This window comes from Phoxinus phoxinus (assembly GCF_949152265.1).
Source record: "Phoxinus phoxinus genome assembly, chromosome: 14".
In the NCBI taxonomy this organism is placed as follows: domain Eukaryota; kingdom Metazoa; phylum Chordata; class Actinopteri; order Cypriniformes; family Leuciscidae; genus Phoxinus; species Phoxinus phoxinus.
Genome location: NC_136889.1, coordinates 17,678,809 through 17,698,333, shown reverse-complemented (window position 1 = coordinate 17,698,333; position 19,525 = coordinate 17,678,809). Strand labels below are relative to the sequence as shown.

Genomic DNA, 19,525 nt, shown 5'->3' with positions numbered 1-19,525 from the left:
TAAAAGAACAAAGTATACTTTCAGCTTAATAAAACAATAATAGCTTCTTTAACCTAAATAACCAAAGGGGAGGCAACAAATTATATTATTAATATTTTCAAAATGTTCTAGTCTCATTTATTGTAGTGTTATGTTTTAGACAGGCTCTACAATCAATGCACTGAAGTCTGCAGCCATGTAGATTGAGATTTTAAACAGTTTTATTTCAGGAAGCACAAAATAGGCCTTTGCCTGAATACTGTACAGGTCATATACAGATTGGTCATATATAAAGCATATATAAATAAAGATGACTTGTCTTGATTTAAAAACAAAGCAAAAATTACTTTTAAAACAAAGCAAATGAGGCTGTGATAATAATAATAATAATAAACTTTATTTTATAAAGCACCTTTAAAAGCAGCTTCTCAAAGCATTGCAGACAATAAGCAATACAATTGAAATATAAAGAACAAAATAAACATCAACAAAACAAAAATCAACAAAATAATTAAATAAACATCAACAAGCAAAATGCAAGTTTAAAACAATATGTCTTGAGTTGACCTTTAAAAATGGCATATGTCTGGAGTTCAAGAGAAATTCAAAGATCTGGAGCATTGGAAGAGAAAGCCTCAGAAAGTGTCACCCACAGTTCTTAAGTGTGTTTTAGGAACAACCAGTAAGTTCGATTGTGAGGATCTGCGATTAGGATTATAGGGATTATAGCGAATTTTGTACATATTGGAGCTTGTTTAGTGTGGCTTTAGAAACTCCGGCTAAAAGGACGTAACAGTTTATTTTTATCAGCTTTTCTGCTACAGGAAAATGTAACATAGGACACAATCTTGCAATGTTTCTGAGATGGAAAAAGAAATTTAAACTGTACTCTGAACAAAATAATCAAATGAAAGATTAGCATTGAAAATAACTGCAAGGTTCCTCACTTTGCTCTGGGTTTCCAAAACAGAGCTATCAAAAGTCAGACAGAGAACCAGCTTTGGAAATTTGATGACGGGAACCAATGAGCATAACTTGCAATGTTCAGACACAGGAAATTATTACTCATCCACGTTTTTATCTCATAAGATCAGCGTCAGGGCGCTCATCTGGTTTAGAATGTATATAAATCTGCGTATCGTCAGCATACAAACGATAATTGAGGCCGAGCGATCACTAGAAATGATCAATGGTGACAGTTAAATATTAAAAAGTAAAGGGCCCAAGGCTGACCCCTAAGGAACACCAGTGAAAACAGAGCTAATCTCAGACCTATGGCCACCCACTGAAATGAACTGCGAACGGTCAGTTAAAGAGGATCTAAACCACTTAAAAACTGTCCCGACACACCAGCCACTGTTTCAAGACGTGTGAGTAATAGACTGAGATCAACACTATCAAAAGCGGCTCTTAGAGCAAGAAGAATGAGAATGGATGTTGCGTCAGATTCAGAAGCCATCAATAGATCATTGCGTGTGACTTTAACCAAAGCCGTCTCGGTACTGTGAAATTTACAAAAACCCGACTGAAGGGGTTCAAAAAGGTTATTAATCGTGAGATAGTTACACAAATGAGAGTCAACAATACGCCCAAGTATTTTAGCCAGAAATGTAAGATTCGAGATAGGACGATAATTATTAAAGTCGTCCAGGGAAACATTCTTTTTTTTTATTGTTCATTTAATTCTGCAAACATAATCCCGAACAATAAGGTGGAGGTTTGATTGGCAGATTTAGTCACACAAACAGCACAAGTGGCTTGTGAAGAAACAGACCGGCTGTATGACAATTTCATGTAAGCAGAATATCGCTGGGAAATCGCTAAACTCCAGCGCATGTTCGTTTTCAGATCATCAGTGCTTTTTAGAGTGCAGTGTAGAGCGAGCGTGCAAGGATTGCCAGATTGCACAGATTAAGTAAAACACTGGGCAGAAAATGTAAGAGAAAAGCTCTGTTTGGGGAATTTAAGCTATTTACATCTGGCAACCACAATCATCAGTGCTAGTGGGGACTTGTTATCAATGCAAGATAACACAAATGTCAAATAAAAAAAGCATTTTCAGGAAAAGTCATGAGCGGGCAAATATCGTGACGATTATTTAAAATGAATCGAGAGAGGCAGACATCGTTATCGCAAATTAAAATATGATAAATTGTGCAGCCCTACTTCTTAGTGCGCAAATTGTCGTTATACCATCATGGAGCAGAGCGAGCAAAAGTAACCTTGCGTGACCTCAGAGGAGCAAAAGAGTCTAGATTAGCAGCAAGAGCGTTATTTAACTGTGAGACTTTCTCCTCCAAAGATGTAAAGTGCAGATTACTTAAAGTGGAAACAACAGAATTGGAAAAAACTGTCTGATCAATAGATTTCCACTTCCGAAATGTTACAGTTCGAATGGTAGGTGCACAAAAATAATGTAGTTCCCAATTAAAGAAGAAAGCTGATTGATCGGACAGTCCGAGGTCAACGGATGAAAACTGCGATACAAATGAGTCATTTATAATCACAAGATTCAGAGAATGGCCTTTGCAGTGAGTCGGGCCAGTTACCAATTGCAAGAAATTAAAACAGTCAAGTAGCGATAAAAGGTCCACATGAATGTTGAAATCCCCGACAATATGAACTCTGTGGAACTTCAGGGTCAATATTGACAGAAAGTCAGCAAATTTTGACATAAAAACTGCATGTGACTTAGTCTTAGGTGGTTTGTAGACTGTAGCAATGATTGTAGAAGCAGGAACAGAAATAGTCAAAACCAAGCAATCAAATGCTGAAAACTGAGGAACAGTGATGACTTGATGACTTGTTTCCAGTCTTGCAGTCTCTCATGTTCTTGCTCAGACGTGGACGGCTCTGAGATCTCTGGTGTGGCGGCTTGAGTTCCTGTCAGGTTGGGGTTGGACTTCAGGCTTCGGGTCACGTCTCGAGCTCAAGCCCTCGACCAACGACAGCAAGTGTGTTATTTCCTATCCAACACAAAGATTATATGAACATGTGAACTCATGGATGTTTTTTTAGAGCTGATTTACAACAGAACTGAATTCTTGCAATTGCATCACTGATTCTGTTATTTTCCTGTTTATTACTGTGAAGCCGCTCTGAAACAATCTGTGTTGTATAAAGCGCTATATAAATGAAGGTGACTTGACTATAACAAGAACATTACAATGAACACACATTTGAAAACCTCACTACAAATACTCCAGAACTGAAGATAAATGATAATAATCCTACTCTGTCTGTTACACTTCCTCACACCTGAAATCACTGATCGAGTGAATCTCCTGAACATCTCCTGATCTTCTCCTGATCATTTCTAATCCATTCATGTTGTAACATCTGCTCTAACGTCGGGCGTTTAGTTGGATCCAGGGTTAGGCACTGGCTAATCAGATCACTGCATTCTGTACACATTTTATTAAGGAGAGAGCTGGTTAGTCATGACCATGTGACACGAATGGTGGCATCTATGAAAACAGCATCTGAAACATGATTAATATAAGGTAAACTGTTCTTTATCTTTCTTTAAAGGTGAAGTATGTATTTTCTGTGGCACCGAGCAGAATTACAAAAATATAGCATATTTTCAAACAACCAAACGCCCCTTTCGCTTGTCGCGCCTCCCTCAACTCAAACATCACAAACGCAGCTCTTACTGGTTCTTCTGAAGGCATGTTCTACATATGAGGAATCATTTGATCTGTGTTGCATTTGTCTTTATGAACATTTGTGTTTCTGAACGGGTGCATGATGATGCTGTATGTTATTGAAGCGTCCTTTATAGCGTGTTGCATCTCAATGCCCCATTCGCTTTGACGCGTTCATGACCGGTTTAATCTTTAAAGGTATAAATGCAGTGAATTTTGGCTTTCACTTCTGTGACTAAAGCTGAATATCTTTTCCCATGATCCCACAGCGGCTAAACACCCTCAGTAGCCACGCCCCCAAACACACGCTATAGGTTGGGCTGGAAAGACATTGGGAGGCTCAATGTTTACACTTTTGGGGGAGATAAACCCATAAATGACATACTAATAGTAATCGATGAACAATAAACTGGGAGAAGAGAATGTATTTTAACATAAATCTTACGTATTTCACCTTTAACTCTCTCTGTGTACGGAGTCTCCCCTTTATGTGTGTGTTTATCAATGTCATCAATATTATTCACTCACCTTTGGATAAGTTGGAGTTCAGAAATGTAACTTTGGCTTCTGTGATTTCCAATGTATTGAGAAAAGGACGACATGGGTTCACCATCTCGTACAACATCACTCCTAGAGCCCAGACATTTGTTGGGACGGCGTGGAATCGAGGTTCAGTGTGGACTTCAGGTGGGCAGTAATCCAGTACTCCTGTAAGTAAGACATTCGCACATTGTTGAGCAATTTTTTTTAAAGCATCAAATAATCAGTAAGTCGCTACATTCAGGTTTTCACACTCCAAAAATGCTCACCAACGTATATGTCACTCTCGTAGCCGTCAGCACTAAGTAGGTGACCGCTGCCAAAGTCTATCAGCTTGAGCTGTAACATGTTTTTCCTCAACAGGAAATTCTGCGCATGAACATCACTATGAAAAACGCCGCGCTCAATGCAGTGTTGAACTGCCAGCACAGCCTGTCGCATGATGATCCGTGCTGTTGTTTCATGCAGTTGAGGATTACGACTGATGAAGTCCAGCAAGCTCTCGCACGGTTCAGGGAACTCCATGATGAGAGTGAATTTTCGAGGGTGTTCAAACCAATCGTACAGCTGTATGACATAGGGGCTTATGGGTTCTTGCCTCATCTTTAGCAGCAGCGCCACTTCTGTAATGAGCGGTTTGGGATGCCCAGGCTAGAGAAAAGTAGTAGACAGAAGGTTAGCTGGGTAAAAATCTGAAGAAAACATCATTTTAAAATATACTTTTTTAAAAATCTTTGTAGATACGATCATCAGAGCCTTTCCAGGCTTATTTGTCTATTATATTTACAGCGAATGCTTCACACAGGTGTATTGACTACAGTAATCAGCACTTAAACAACACATACACATTCAGCTTTTGACCAACTTACAATAGCAAGATAAAGATCGTTGTAAGTCTTGCGCATCCGCTTGATGGCAACCTGCAAAAACACACAAAAAAACTGTATTCAATAACAGTAACAGTATTTAAGCGCCTGACTTTGCACATAACATTTACCATTTGAGCATCTGAGTATTAAACCAAATACTTGAAAAATAAAATACAATTCAGCAAGATTGCTTTACCTTTTTGCCATCCAATTTCCGTGTTCCCTCGAACACTCTTCCGAATCCTCCGGATCCAATCATCTCTCCCACGTTATAGAGAGTCTCAAAGGACCCTAAAAAACAAATCAGAAAAATATGAGAAATATATGAGCTTGCTAGATCCTTGGTTTTATATTAAAAATATCAGTGCTGGTTGTGTCGAGAAAATAATTTTTTGAAAACAAGTCTATCTTTATTAAAAAACAATACGATAATACTCTTTAAACCAATGTTGGAGAAATAATTTGTGCAGATTTACCGTTATTCGGCTTGACGGCGGAGTGATCGGGATCAGGTGATGAAGGATCAGGATCAGAATCCAGATCCGCTGGAGGAACGAAAGGCTCCACATCATCCACAGCAAAACAGCAGAGGAACGGATACTTCACAGCCTTCCACATCCTTCTGAGCAAAGAACCAGATCGTTTCCTCTTCTTGGGTTTTTCTGAAATGAAGAAAAACAATTGACTTACCGGTATTAAAAACATCAATGACGTCAAATTAAGCAAAGATATACAGTAATGACATAACTTACATTTTACTGTTAAATTCTAATCTGTTATGTTACAAATCCAAAGAAAATTCCAGCAAAATTTTGCAGAGCAGCAGTAAATGTGATTGGACATAAACATGATAAAAACTATACTAATTATTAGCAACATCTCTATCTGTACACTTTACAGTCTCCAGCCTTATTTCAGTCTCACCAGTCGAGCTCTTGTTCACCGGTGGCGGTGGTTCCATACGGACATTTGAAGTCTCCGTTGGGTCGATGGGAACTTGACCTGGCAGCGGAGGGCACATAAACTCTTCAAAGCTGTTGGTCCTGGACAATCTCCTGTTGCCGCCACTGCCCTGTTCATATTGGCTTTCCGATCTATCGCCACTCCGCTTCCTCTGGACGATGTACGAGCCTTTGCTGCTGAAGCTCTTCAACCCACATAACCACCTCTTCACATTTCCCACAGAGCGGGACGAAGATGATGTGGACATGATGCCCGGTGAAGAGTCTGGGGAAACATTTTTAATAATATTACAATTTGGTCACATCAAATTGTTACTTTATTTAAATTTTTTCAACTTTCTTTTTTGAATGATAAATTACTTATTAACTGAGCCATAAATTCTTCAATAAAAGCCTATCCTGACCTCTGTGACAGCGTTTCGATGAAGTGGACGGACGTCCATCATCTGGGCTCTGCAACTCCCTCCTGCTGTCAGTCCGATCTGTGGACACAGAAAAAGAAAACTCAGAAGATGATGTGGACATGATGCCCGGTGAAGAGTCTGGGGAAACATTTTTAATAATATTACAATTTGGTCACATCAAATTGTTAATTTATTTTAATTTTTTCAACTTTCTTTTTTGAATGATAAATTACTTATTAACTGAGCCATAAATTCTTCAATAAAAGCCTATCCTGACCTCTGTGACGGCGTTTCGGTGAAGTGGACGGACGTCCATCATCTGGGCTCTGCAACTCCCTCCTGCTGTCAGTCCGATCTGTGGACACAGAAAAAGAAAACTCAGAAGACTGAGGGGTGAAATATCCTGGAAGCTTCTGGATCAGTGTCTGGGTCAGGTCTGGCAGTGGATCCTGGGAGAAAACAGATGTACTGGAGCTGGAGCTGGAGCTGGAGCTGGAGCTGGAGCGGCCTGAGTCTGGAATATTTCAGACATCACATAGTTAGAAATGTTTAAAATAATCAATAATGTCAGCGGTCAATTACTAATTATTACTATAGTTAACGTTACTCAAATTTAAAAGTTTATTTTAAATGCAAGGAATCAAATACATGTGATAACTTAGCTGGTAAAATTTATAAAATGGGTTACCTTCACATTAATTTAGTCAATCATTGTACAACATCATACCATAACATACCATAAACAAATGAAAAACTAAAGCACTCACCTCCTCTTTCACCCATGAGAGCCTGAGACATCTTCCTTCAACCTAAAATAAAAACAATACAGAAATACAATACAAAATACAATACAATAAAACACTAACGTTACCCTTCTCAGAAATACTCCTCCCCCCAAAAAATAAAATTAAAAATAAAACAAAAAATTAAAAACTCCAAACACCTTCTCACAAAATAACAATAAACAAAAGTATCCTCGGAAATAAAATTAACTTTCAAAAATATAACTTAAGGATAAAATATAAAGGATATATCCTCCGATGTTCTTCTAGAAAGTCTCCTCTCAGAAATCCTCCGAACAGTTTTGAAATCTCAAGATCGATCGCACAGAAACTCTGCAAAAGTTTGTCAATTCGCCTCGTCTCTCAACCAACAAACAGCGCTCGGTTCGAGTGTGTATCAGTCAGCATTCATAACACACGCGTCGCTATAGAAACTAAAATTTAAATCACTCAAATGCAGTCAGGATTCATAACAGGGGTCGCTATAGCAACACAAATTCGAATCACTCAAATGCACGCACGCACGTGCTATGAGCACAGCACGTGAGCTCACATCGAAACTGAACACATTTATTGAATAGTTACAAACTTAATTTTTACGTTTTCTTTAATAATACATATGAGATGTATTATTTTTGAACAGTTATTTGTTTTGACACGTTTTCAAAACTGTCACCTTTTTCTCCACACAATTCCCAAAACCAGTCACAAAATGGGAAATGCCCCACATAGGGTTGCCACCTTCAGTGTGGCAAAATAAGGGACACCCATTCACCCCCCCCCCCCCCCCCCCAAATGCTCAACTTTGACAACGTCATTTTCATTTTGTTATTATTGTGATTTCATAATATGTAGATATGAATCCAACTAAAAGCTATTGAAAATATGTATTTTAGTCAAATAGCAAATGGTGTAGCTCTGCAGCCATCTACTAAAGTGATAATTTCTTTACTTTTAAAACAGCATTTTCCAAAAAGATGGGCAAAAATCTTACACTAAACCATGTCAAATTATCCATATCCATGAAATGTGGGTCTTTTATAAAGTGAATTTAACTTCTTTTTTTTTACTGTTTTTGTTTAAAAAAATATTTATTTATATAGCCTAAAGTAAAAAAAAATATAATAAATCCTCCTAAAACTATAAATCCTAAAAAAAAAAACTATTATGTTTCAAAATGACATTTTGTTGAAACAACACAAGTGTGACTTTTTCCCCCCACACTAACATAAAAAACAGATATTATTCAAATTTATTTAATTTTTTTGTAGATGTAGAAAGTGTTGTCAACCGTGCAAAATCTCACATCATTTGGACAAATATAATGTTTTATTTATTTCAGCAAACGTCATTTGGGGTCAGAGACCGGAACAGCGCACGAGGGGTTAAAAACGTGCAGGTTTACAGCGCATGTTCACGAGACTCAGTCGCTATAGAAACAAAGACGCTAAAATGCAATCACGCAATGAGCTTCTCTACTAAGAAATTTATTTCTTTATATTTGCTATTAATATTATCCATACTGCAAAATCCTTATGTTTTTATTCAACTATATGTGGGCCTAATGTAAAATACGGGACAAATCGCGTCCCTTATTGATTTGATACGGGACGCATCATCTTACTTGTAAATACGGGACGATTCCGTATTTTAAGGGACGGGTGGCAACCCTAGCCCCACATCTCCTACAAAATGTAACACTGCATTCAAAATGCCATAAACACGTGTCAGGACACTTATTTCATAATAGTACATTTTTGAATATAATACCATAAACACTGTTGTTCTAAATGTAAAGCTCTTTGGTCTTGCATAGGCTTATATCTCAATACCAGTGTTGTGCCTGAACGCCTTCATTGAACGATAGTTCATGAACTCGTTCATATTTTGGGCGAACGTGAACTGAACGTACTGTATTACTGCCTGATGAACGTTACTGTGAACTCGTTCATTCTGGTGTCGGTGAACGGCACGCTCTCTCCGTTTAACTTCGTTCAATGGGGTGCCAGATTTCTATAGAGCCTTCCAGGCAAAATCCGGCTAAAACACCCCGTAAACGGCCTTAATATGTAGCGGGGAAAACACCCAATCTGGCAACACCAGCCACCAGTGTCTCCTGGCTCTCTTGGTCGATCTCGTTCATCAAAATGAACAAATCTTTTTTCCGAGTCATTTCGTTCATTTAAGGGGCTTTAAATGTTATACTATTAACTGGCAAATTCCCCGAACACATCCACTTACGCAATCTTGATCATATTCTGAATTATTAAATCATTATAATGCAGTCAAAAATCGTTTACAGGGAACATAAATAATTACTTTACCTTCCGAGTCTTTCGTTCATTTGTCACGTGACAGACGCAATGAATGGATTCATGAACGACTCATCACTAAACTCAAAACAAAAAGCAGCATGATCTAGTTTTATGACAAGGTCCGTGAGGATGGGAAACATCTGACGCACAGCTTCAGTGTTAAAACTGATAAAATAATTGCTGTGTTTCTATAAATGGGCTGTGGCAATCGCTTGGGCACACACACATGCACACACATTTTGTTGTAGATATAGATATTTGAAATAAATGATAGGTTAAGAAATGCTTACTGCAAATCTAAGTAAAATACCATTTTCTGGTTTCTTATTAATCATCATGTGGCAGAATTGTCAAACCTGAGAGCTCAGTGCAAATTAAGTGATAAACTTTGACAAAATGTGATTATAATAGTGTTATAATAGTGAGTGTTTTATAATGTCTAAACATGAGTGCAAAAGCACCTCTGAATAGAACTCATTGGCTCACTTTCATTTTAAAAGTGTTAGTTTCCAACAGTAATCTCCACTAAAGCAAAGTAGTTTTTCCATGTTAACTCCATTAAGCAGGCTCTCTCTCTCTCTCACACACACACACACACACACACACACACACACACACACACACACACACACACACACACACACACACACACACACACACACACACACACAAAGACAAATATTTTTTCAATGTAATTGGGATATGTGATTGTGAAATATTGTTTAATGGTCTATAAGCATTTCATTTATTTCTTTGTAAAAATCTATATTACCAGTGCACCATAATTGTTTAAAACAATTATAATAAGGATTTGGAGCATTTGTTTATCAGCCAATGCTGGATAATGGTAAAGATTAGATTAAACAGATTTCTTATCCTGCGGTAGTAGCCTACTATTACTGCCTTCATCCTCAGTTCAAATGATTGATACTAGTTTAGAATTTACTGTGAGGCCTCCGAGCTTCAGAAATTCATGAAACCTGGCATGTTTCTTCAAAATGACTTTGTTCACACTATATATAGACATGTTACTCACAATGGGCCATGAGGGTCGGGTACGAGTCAAAAGAAGTATACTTTGCAAGGCTGTGCGTGTAAAAGAACAAAGTATACTTTCAGCTTAATAAAACAATAATAGCTTCTTTAACCTAAATAACCAAAGGGGAGGCAACAAATTATATTATTATTATTTTCAAAATGTTCTAGTCTCATTTATTGTAGTGTTATGTTTTAGACAGGCTCTACAATCAATGCACTGAAGTCTGCAGCCATGTAGATTGAGATTTTAAACAGTTTTATTTCAGGAAGCACAAAATAGGCCTTTGCCTGAATACTGTACAGGTCATATACAGATTGGTCATATATAAAGCATATATAAATAAAGATGACTTGTCTTGATTTAAAAACAAAGCAAAAATTACTTTTAAAACAAAGCAAATGAGGCTGTGATAATAATAATAATAATAAACTTTATTTTATAAAGCACCTTTAAAAGCAGCTTCTCAAAGCATTGCAGACAATAAGCAATACAATTGAAATATAAAGAACAAAATAAACATCAACAAAACAAAAATCAACAAAATAATTAAATAAACATCAACAAGCAAAATGCAAGTTTAAAACAATATGTCTTGAGTTGACCTTTAAAAATGGCATATGTCTGGAGTTCAAGAGAAATTCAAAGATCTGGAGCATTGGAAGAGAAAGCCTCAGAAAGTGTCACCCACAGTTCTTAAGTGTGTTTTAGGAACAACCAGTAAGTTCGATTGTGAGGATCTGCGATTAGGATTATAGGGATTATAGCGAATTTTGTACATATTGGAGCTTGTTTAGTGTGGCTTTAGAAACTCCGGCTAAAAGGACGTAACAGTTTATTTTTATCAGCTTTTCTGCTACAGGAAAATGTAACATAGGACACAATCTTGCAATGTTTCTGAGATGGAAAAAGAAGTTTAAACTGTACTCTGAACAAAATAATCAAATGAAAGATTAGCATTGAAAATAACTGCAAGGTTCCTCACTTTGCTCTGGGTTTCCAAAACAGAGCTATCAAAAGTCAGACAGAGAACCAGCTTTGGAAATTTGATGACGGGAACCAATGAGCATAACTTGCAATGTTCAGACACAGGAAATTATTACTCATCCACGTTTTTATCTCATAAGATCAGCGTCAGGGCGCTCATCTGGTTTAGAATGTATATAAATCTGCGTATCGTCAGCATAGAAACGATAATTGAGGCCGAGCGATCTCTAGAAATGATCAATGGTGACAGATAAATATTAAAAAGTAAAGGGCCCAAGGCTGACCCCTAAGGAACACCAGTGAAAACAGAGCTAATCTCAGACCTATGGCCACCCACTGAAATGAACTGCGAACGGTCAGTTAAAGAGGATCTAAACCACTTAAAAACTGTCCCGACACACCAGCCACTGTTTCAAGACGTGTGAGTAATAGACTGAGATCAACACTATCAAAAGCGGCTCTTAGAGCAAGAAGAATGAGAATGGATGTTGCGTCAGAGTCAGAAGCCATCAATAGATCATTGCGTGTGACTTTAACCAAAGCCGTCTCGGTACTGTGAAATTTACAAAAACCCGACTGAAGGGGTTCAAAAAGGTTATTAATCGTGAGACAGTTACACAAATGAGAGTCAACAATACGCCCAAGTATTTTAGCCAGAAATGTAAGATTCGAGATAGGACGATAATTATTAAAGTCGTCCAGGGAAACATTCTTTTTTTTTATTGTTCATTTAATTCTGCAAACATAATCCCAAACAATAAGGTGGAGGTTTGATTGGCAGATTTAGTCACACAAACAGCACAAGTGGCTTGTGAAGAAACAGACCGGCTGTATGACAATTTCATGTAAGCAGAATATCGCTGGGAAATCGCTAAACTCCAGCGCATGTTCGTTTTCAGATCATCAGTGCTTTTTAGAGTGCAGTGTAGAGCGAGCGTGCAAGGATTGCCAGATTGCACAGATTAAGTAAAACACTGGGCAGAAAATGTAAGAGAAAAGCTCTGTTTGGGGAATTTAAGCTATTTACATCTGGCAACCACAATCATCAGTGCTAGTGGGGACTTGTTATCAATGCAAGATAACACAAATGTCAAATAAAAAAAGCATTTTCAGGAAAAGTAATGAGCGGGCAAATATTGTGACGATTATTTAAAATGAATCGAGAGAGGCAGACATCGTTATCGCAAATTAAAATATGATAAATTGTGCAGCCCTACTTCTTAGTGCGCAAATTGTCGTTATACCATCATGGAGCAGAGCGAGCAAAAGTAACCTTGCGTGACCTCAGAGGAGCAAAAGAGTCTAGATTAGCAGCAAGAGCGTTATTTAACTGTGAGACTTTCTCCTCCAAAGATGTAAAGTGCAGATTACTTACAGTGGAAACAACAGAATTGGAAAAAACTGTCTGATCAATAGATTTCCACTTCCGAAATGTTACAGTTCGAATGGTAGGTGCACAAAAATAATGTAGTTCCCAATTAAAGAAGAAAGCTGATTGATCGGACAGTCCGAGGTCAACGGATGAAAACTGCGATACAAATGAGTCATTTATAATCACAAGATTCAGAGAATGGCCTTTGCAGTGAGTCGGGCCAGTTACCAATTGCAAGAAATTAAAACAGTCAAGTAGCGATAAAAGGTCCACATGAATGTTGAAATCCCCGACAATATGAACTCTGTGGAACTTCAGGGTCAATATTGACAGAAAGTCAGCAAATTTTGACATAAAAACTGCATGTGACTTAGTCTTAGGTGGTTTGTAGACTGTAGCAATGATTGTAGAAGCAGGAACAGAAATAGTCAAAACCAAGCAATCAAATGCTGAAAACTGAGGAACAGTGATGACTTGATGACTTGTTTCCAGTCTTGCAGTCTCTCATGTTCTTGCTCAGACGTGGACGGCTCTGAGATCTCTGGTGTGGCGGCTTGAGTTCCTGTCAGGTTGGGGTTGGACTTCAGGCTTCGGGTCACGTCTCGAGCTCAAGCCCTCGACCAACGACAGCAAGTGTGTTATTTCCTATCCAACACAAAGATTATATGAACATGTGAACTCATGGATGTTTTTTTAGAGCTGATTTACAACAGAACTGAATTCTTGCAATTGCATCACTGATTCTGTTATTTTCCTGTTTATTACTGTGAAGCCGCTCTGAAACAATCTGTGTTGTATAAAGCGCTATATAAATGAAGGTGACTTGACTATAACAAGAACATTACAATGAACACACATTTGAAAACCTCACTACAAATACTCCAGAACTGAAGATAAATGATAATAATCCTACTCTGTCTGTTACACTTCCTCACACCTGAAATCACTGATCGAGTGAATCTCCTGAACATCTCCTGATCTTCTCCTGATCATTTCTAATCCATTCATGTTGTAACATCTGCTCTAACGTCGGGCGTTTAGTTGGATCCAGGGTTAGGCACTGGCTAATCAGATCACTGCATTCTGTACACATTTTATTAAGGAGAGAGCTGGTTAGTCATGACCATGTGACACGAATGGTGGCATCTATGAAAACAGCATCTGAAACATGATTAATATAAGGTAAACTGTTCTTTATCTTTCTTTAAAGGTGAAGTATGTATTTTCTGTGGCACCGAGCAGAATTACAAAAATATAGCATATTTTCAAACAACCAAACGCCCCTTTCGCTTGTCGCGCCTCCCTCAACTCAAACATCACAAACGCAGCTCTTACTGGTTTTTCTGAAGGCATGTTCTATGAGGAATCATTTGATCTGTGTTGCATTTGTCTTTATGAACATTTGTGTTTCTGAACGGGTGCATGATGATGCTGTATGTTATTGAAGCGTCCTTTATAGCGTGTTGCATCTCAATGCCCCATTCGCTTTGACGCGTTCATGACCGGTTTAATCTTTAAAGGTATAAATGCAGTGAATTTTGGCTTTCACTTCTGTGACTAAAGCTGAATATCTTTTCCCATGATCCCACAGCGGCTAAACACCCTCAGTAGCCACGCCCCCAAACACACGCTATAGGTTGGGCTGGAAAGACATTGGGAGGCTCAATGTTTACACTTTTGGGGGAGATAAACCCATAAATGACATACTAATAGTAATCGATGAACAATAAACTGGGAGAAGAGAATGTATTTTAACATAAATCTTACGTATTTCACCTTTAACTCTCTCTGTGTACGGAGTCTCCCCTTTATGTGTGTGTTTATCAATGTCATCAATATTATTCACTCACCTTTGGATAAGTTGGAGTTCAGAAATGTAACTTTGGCTTCTGTGATTTCCAATGTATTGAGAAAAGGACGACATGGGTTCACCATCTCGTACAACATCACTCCTAGAGCCCAGACATTTGTTGGGACGGCGTGGAATCGAGGTTCAGTGTGGACTTCAGGTGGGCAGTAATCCAGTACTCCTGTAAGTAAGACATTCGCACATTGTTGAGCAATTTTTTTTAAAGCATCAAATAATCAGTAAGTCGCTACATTCAGGTTTTCACACTCCAAAAATGCTCACCAACGTATATGTCACTCTCGTAGCCGTCAGCACTAAGTAGGTGACCGCTGCCAAAGTCTATCAGCTTGAGCTGTAACATGTTTTTCCTCAACAGGAAATTCTGCGCATGAACATCACTATGAAAAACGCCGCGCTCAATGCAGTGTTGAACTGCCAGCACAGCCTGTCGCATGATGATCCGTGCTGTTGTTTCATGCAGTTGAGGATTACGACTGATGAAGTCCAGCAAGCTCTCGCACGGTTCAGGGAACTCCATGATGAGAGTGAATTTTCGAGGGTGTTCAAACCAATCGTACAGCTGTATGACATAGGGGCTTATGGGTTCTTGCCTCATCTTTAGCAGCAGCGCCACTTCTGTAATGAGCGGTTTGGGATGCCCAGGCTAGAGAAAAGTAGTAGACAGAAGGTTAGCTGGGTAAAAATCTGAAGAAAACATCATTTTAAAATATACTTTTTTAAAAATCTTTGTAGATACGATCATCAGAGCCTTTCCAGGCTTATTTGTCTATTATATTTACAGCGAATGCTTCACACAGGTGTATTGACTACAGTAATCAGCACTTAAACAACACATACACATTCAGCTTTTGACCAACTTACAATAGCAAGATAAAGATCGTTGTAAGTCTTGCGCATCCGCTTGATGGCAACCTGCAAAAACACACAAAAAAACTGTATTCAATAACAGTAACAGTATTTAAGCGCCTGACTTTGCACATAACATTTACCATTTGAGCATCTGAGTATTAAACCAAATACTTGAAAAATAAAATACAATTCAGCAAGATTGCTTTACCTTTTTGCCATCCAATTTCCGTGTTCCCTCGAACACTCTTCCGAATCCTCCGGATCCAATCATCTCTCCCACGTTATAGAGAGTCTCAAAGGACCCTAAAAAACAAATCAGAAAAATATGAGAAATATATGAGCTTGCTAGATCCTTGGTTTTATATTAAAAATATCAGTGCTGGTTGTGTCGAGAAAATAATTTTTTGAAAACAAGTCTATCTTTATTAAAAAACAATACGATAATACTCTTTAAACCAATGTTGGAGAAATAATTTGTGCAGATTTACCGTTATTCGGCTTGACGGCGGAGTGATCGGGATCAGGTGATGAAGGATCAGGATCAGAATCCAGATCCGCTGGAGGAACGAAAGGCTCCACATCATCCACAGCAAAACAGCAGAGGAACGGATACTTCACAGCCTTCCACATCCTTCTGAGCAAAGAACCAGATCGTTTCCTCTTCTTGGGTTTTTCTGAAATGAAGAAAAACAATTGACTTACCGGTATTAAAAACATCAATGACGTCAAATTAAGCAAAGATATACAGTAATGACATAACTTACATTTTACTGTTAAATTCTAATCTGTTATGTTACAAATCCAAAGAAAATTCCAGCAAAATTTTGCAGAGCAGCAGTAAATGTGATTGGACATAAACATGATAAAAACTATACTAATTATTAGCAACATCTCTATCTGTACACTTTACAGTCTCCAGCCTTATTTCAGTCTCACCAGTCGAGCTCTTGTTCACCGGTGGCGGTGGTTCCATACGGACATTTGAAGTCTCCGTTGGGTCGATGGGAACTTGACCTGGCAGCGGAGGGCACATAAACTCTTCAAAGCTGTTGGTCCTGGACAATCTCCTGTTGCCGCCACTGCCCTGTTCATATTGGCTTTCCGATCTATCGCCACTCCGCTTCCTCTGGACGATGTACGAGCCTTTGCTGCTGAAGCTCTTCAACCCACATAACCACCTCTTCACATTTCCCACAGAGCGGGACGAAGATGATGTGGACATGATGCCCGGTGAAGAGTCTGGGGAAACATTTTTAATAATATTACAATTTGGTCACATCAAATTGTTACTTTATTTAAATTTTTTCAACTTTCTTTTTGAATGATAAATTACTTATTAACTGAGCCATAAATTCTTCAATAAAAGCCTATCCTGACCTCTGTGACAGCGTTTCGGTGAAGTGGACGGACGTCCATCATCTGGGCTCTGCAACTCCCTCCTGCTGTCAGTCCGATCTGTGGACACAGAAAAAGAAAACTCAGAAGATGATGTGGACATGATGCCCGGTGAAGAGTCTGGGGAAACATTTTTAATAATATTACAATTTGGTCACATCAAATTGTTAATTTATTTTAATTTTTTCAACTTTCTTTTTTGAATGATAAATTACTTATTAACTGAGCCATAAATTCATCAATAAAAGCCTATCCTGACCTCTGTGACGGCGTTTCGGTGAAGTGGACGGACGTCCATCATCTGGGCTCTGCAACTCCCTCCTGCTGTCAGTCCGATCTGTGGACACAGAAAAAGAAAACTCAGAAGACTGAGGGGTGAAATATCCTGGAAGCTTCTGGATCAGTGTCTGGGTCAGGTCTGGCAGTGGATCCTGGGAGAAAACAGATGTACTGGAGCTGGAGCTGGAGCTGGAGCGGCCTGAGTCTGGAATATTTCAGACATCACATAGTTAGAAATGTTTAAAATAATCAATAATGTCAGCGGTCAATTACTAATTATTACTATAGTTAACGTTACTCAAATTTAAAAGTTTATTTTAAATGCAAGGAATCAAATACATGTGATAACTTAGCTGGTAAAATTTATAAAATGGGTTACCTTCACATTAATTTAGTCAATCATTGTACAACATCATACCATAACATACCATAAACAAATGAAAAACTAAAGCACTCACCTCCTCTTTCACCCATGAGAGCCTGAGACATCTTCCTTCAACCTAAAATAAAAACAATACAGAAATACAATACAAAATACAATACAATAAAACACTAACGTTACCCTTCTCAGAAATACTCCTCCCCCAAAAAAATAAAATTAAAAATAAAACAAAAAATTAAAAACTCCAAACACCTTCTCACAAAATAACAATAAACAAAAGTATCCTCGGAAATAAAATTAACTTTCAAAAATATAACTTAAGGATAAAATATAAAGGATATATCCTCCGATGTTCTTCTAGAAAGTCTCCTCTCAGAAATCCTCCGAACAGTTTTGAAATCTCAAGATCGATCGCACAGAAACTCTGCAAAAGTTTGTCAATTCGCCTCGTCTCTCAACCAACAAACAGCGCTCGGTTCGAGTGTGTATCAGTCAGCATTCATAACACACGCGTCGCTATAGAAACTAAAATTTAAATCACTCAAATGCAGTCAGGATTCATAACAGGGGTCGCTATAGCAACACAAATTCGAATCACTCAAATGCACGCACGCACGTGCTATGAGCACAGCACGTGAGCTCACATCGAAACTGAACACATTTATTGAATAGTTACAAACTTAATTTTTACGTTTTCTTTAATAATACATATGAGATGTATTATTTTTGAACAGTTATTTGTTTTGACACGTTTTCAAAACTGTCACCTTTTTCTCCACACAATTCCCAAAACCAGTCACAAAATGGGAAATGCCCCACATCTCCTACAAAATGTAACACTGCATTCAAAATGCCATAAACACGTGTCAGGACACTTATTTCATAATAGTACATTTTTGAATATAATACCATAAACACTGTTGTTCTAAATGTAAAGCTCTTTGGTCTTGCATAGGCTTATCTCAATACCAGTGTTGTGCCTGAACGCCTTCATTGAACAATAGTTCATGAACTCGTTCATATTTTGGGCGAACGTGAACTGAACGTACTGTATTACTGCCTGATGAACGTTACTGTGAACTCGTTCATTCTGGTGTCGGTGAACGGCACGCTCTCTCCGTTTAACTTCGTTCAATGGGGTGCCAGATTTCTATAGAGCCTTCCAGGCAAAATCCGGCTAAAACACCCCGTAAACGGCCTTAATATGTAGCGGGGAAAACACCCAATCTGGCAACACCAGCCACCAGTGTCTCCTGGCTCTCTCGGTCGATCTCGTTCATCAAAATGAACAAATCTTTTTTCCGAGTCATTTCGTTCATTTAAGGGGCTTTAAATGTTATACTATTAACTGGCAAATTCCCCGAACACATCCACTTACGCAATCTTGATCATATTCTGAATTATTAAATCATTATAATGCAGTCAAAAATCGTTTACAGGAAACATAAATAATTACTTTACCTTCCGAGTCTTTCGTTCATTTGTCACGTGACAGACGCAATGAATGGATTCATGAACGACTCATCACTAAACTCAAAACAAAAAGCAGCATTTAAACGAGTTTTATGACAAGGTCCGTGAGGATGGGAAACATCTGACGCACAGCTTCAGTGTTAAAACTGATAAAATAATTGCTGTGTTTCTATAAATGGGCTGTGGCAATCGCTTGGGCACACACACATGCACACACATTTTGTTGTAGATATAGATATTTGAAATAAATGATAGGTTAAGAAATGCTTACTGCAAATCTAAGTAAAATACCATTTTCTGGTTTCTTATTAATCATCATGTGGCAGAATTGTCAAACCTGAGAGCTCAGTGCAAATTAAGTGATAAACTTTGACAAAATGTGAT

The 19,525-nt window shown here is 38.2% G+C and overlaps 2 protein-coding genes across 7 annotated transcripts; both read right to left on the bottom strand.

Annotated features, from left to right (window-relative positions):
* Positions 1-354: 354 nt before the first annotated feature.
* LOC307010423 (uncharacterized protein) lies at positions 355-7,887 on the bottom strand. 4 transcript variants are annotated; one of them, XM_079635070.1, is made up of 11 exons: positions 7,169-7,885; positions 6,679-6,915; positions 6,402-6,479; positions 5,960-6,262; positions 5,512-5,697; positions 5,232-5,326; positions 5,036-5,086; positions 4,436-4,817; positions 4,155-4,334; positions 3,238-3,383; positions 355-2,945 (listed from the first exon to the last, which is right to left on the bottom strand). In XM_079635070.1, the coding sequence occupies exons 1-10, from the start codon at positions 7,197-7,199 to the stop codon at positions 3,244-3,246; spliced, it is 1,683 nt and encodes a 560-aa protein (XP_079491196.1). In that variant the 5' UTR covers positions 7,200-7,885; the 3' UTR covers positions 355-2,945; positions 3,238-3,243. The 4 variants fall into 4 exon arrangements, with proteins under 4 accessions (XP_079491196.1, XP_079491198.1, XP_079491197.1 ...); XM_079635072.1 differs by lacking the exon at positions 3,238-3,383 and having other exon boundaries at positions 7,169-7,886; XM_079635071.1 differs by lacking the exon at positions 355-2,945 and having other exon boundaries at positions 3,237-3,383; positions 7,169-7,886.
* A 3,060-nt stretch (positions 7,888-10,947) lies between these two features.
* Positions 10,948-18,820, bottom strand: LOC307010064 (uncharacterized protein). Of its 3 annotated transcripts, XM_079634439.1 has the most exons (11): positions 17,745-18,803; positions 17,267-17,491; positions 16,990-17,067; positions 16,549-16,851; positions 16,101-16,286; positions 15,821-15,915; positions 15,625-15,675; positions 15,025-15,406; positions 14,744-14,923; positions 13,831-13,976; positions 10,948-13,538 (listed from the first exon to the last, which is right to left on the bottom strand). In XM_079634439.1, the coding sequence occupies exons 1-10, from the start codon at positions 17,773-17,775 to the stop codon at positions 13,837-13,839; spliced, it is 1,671 nt and encodes a 556-aa protein (XP_079490565.1). In that variant the 5' UTR covers positions 17,776-18,803; the 3' UTR covers positions 10,948-13,538; positions 13,831-13,836. The 3 variants fall into 3 exon arrangements, with proteins under 3 accessions (XP_079490565.1, XP_079490566.1, XP_079490567.1); XM_079634440.1 differs by lacking the exon at positions 13,831-13,976 and having other exon boundaries at positions 17,745-18,810; XM_079634441.1 differs by lacking the exons at positions 10,948-13,538; positions 13,831-13,976 and adding an exon at positions 13,991-14,054 and having other exon boundaries at positions 17,745-18,820.
* Positions 18,821-19,525: the final 705 nt, after the last annotated feature.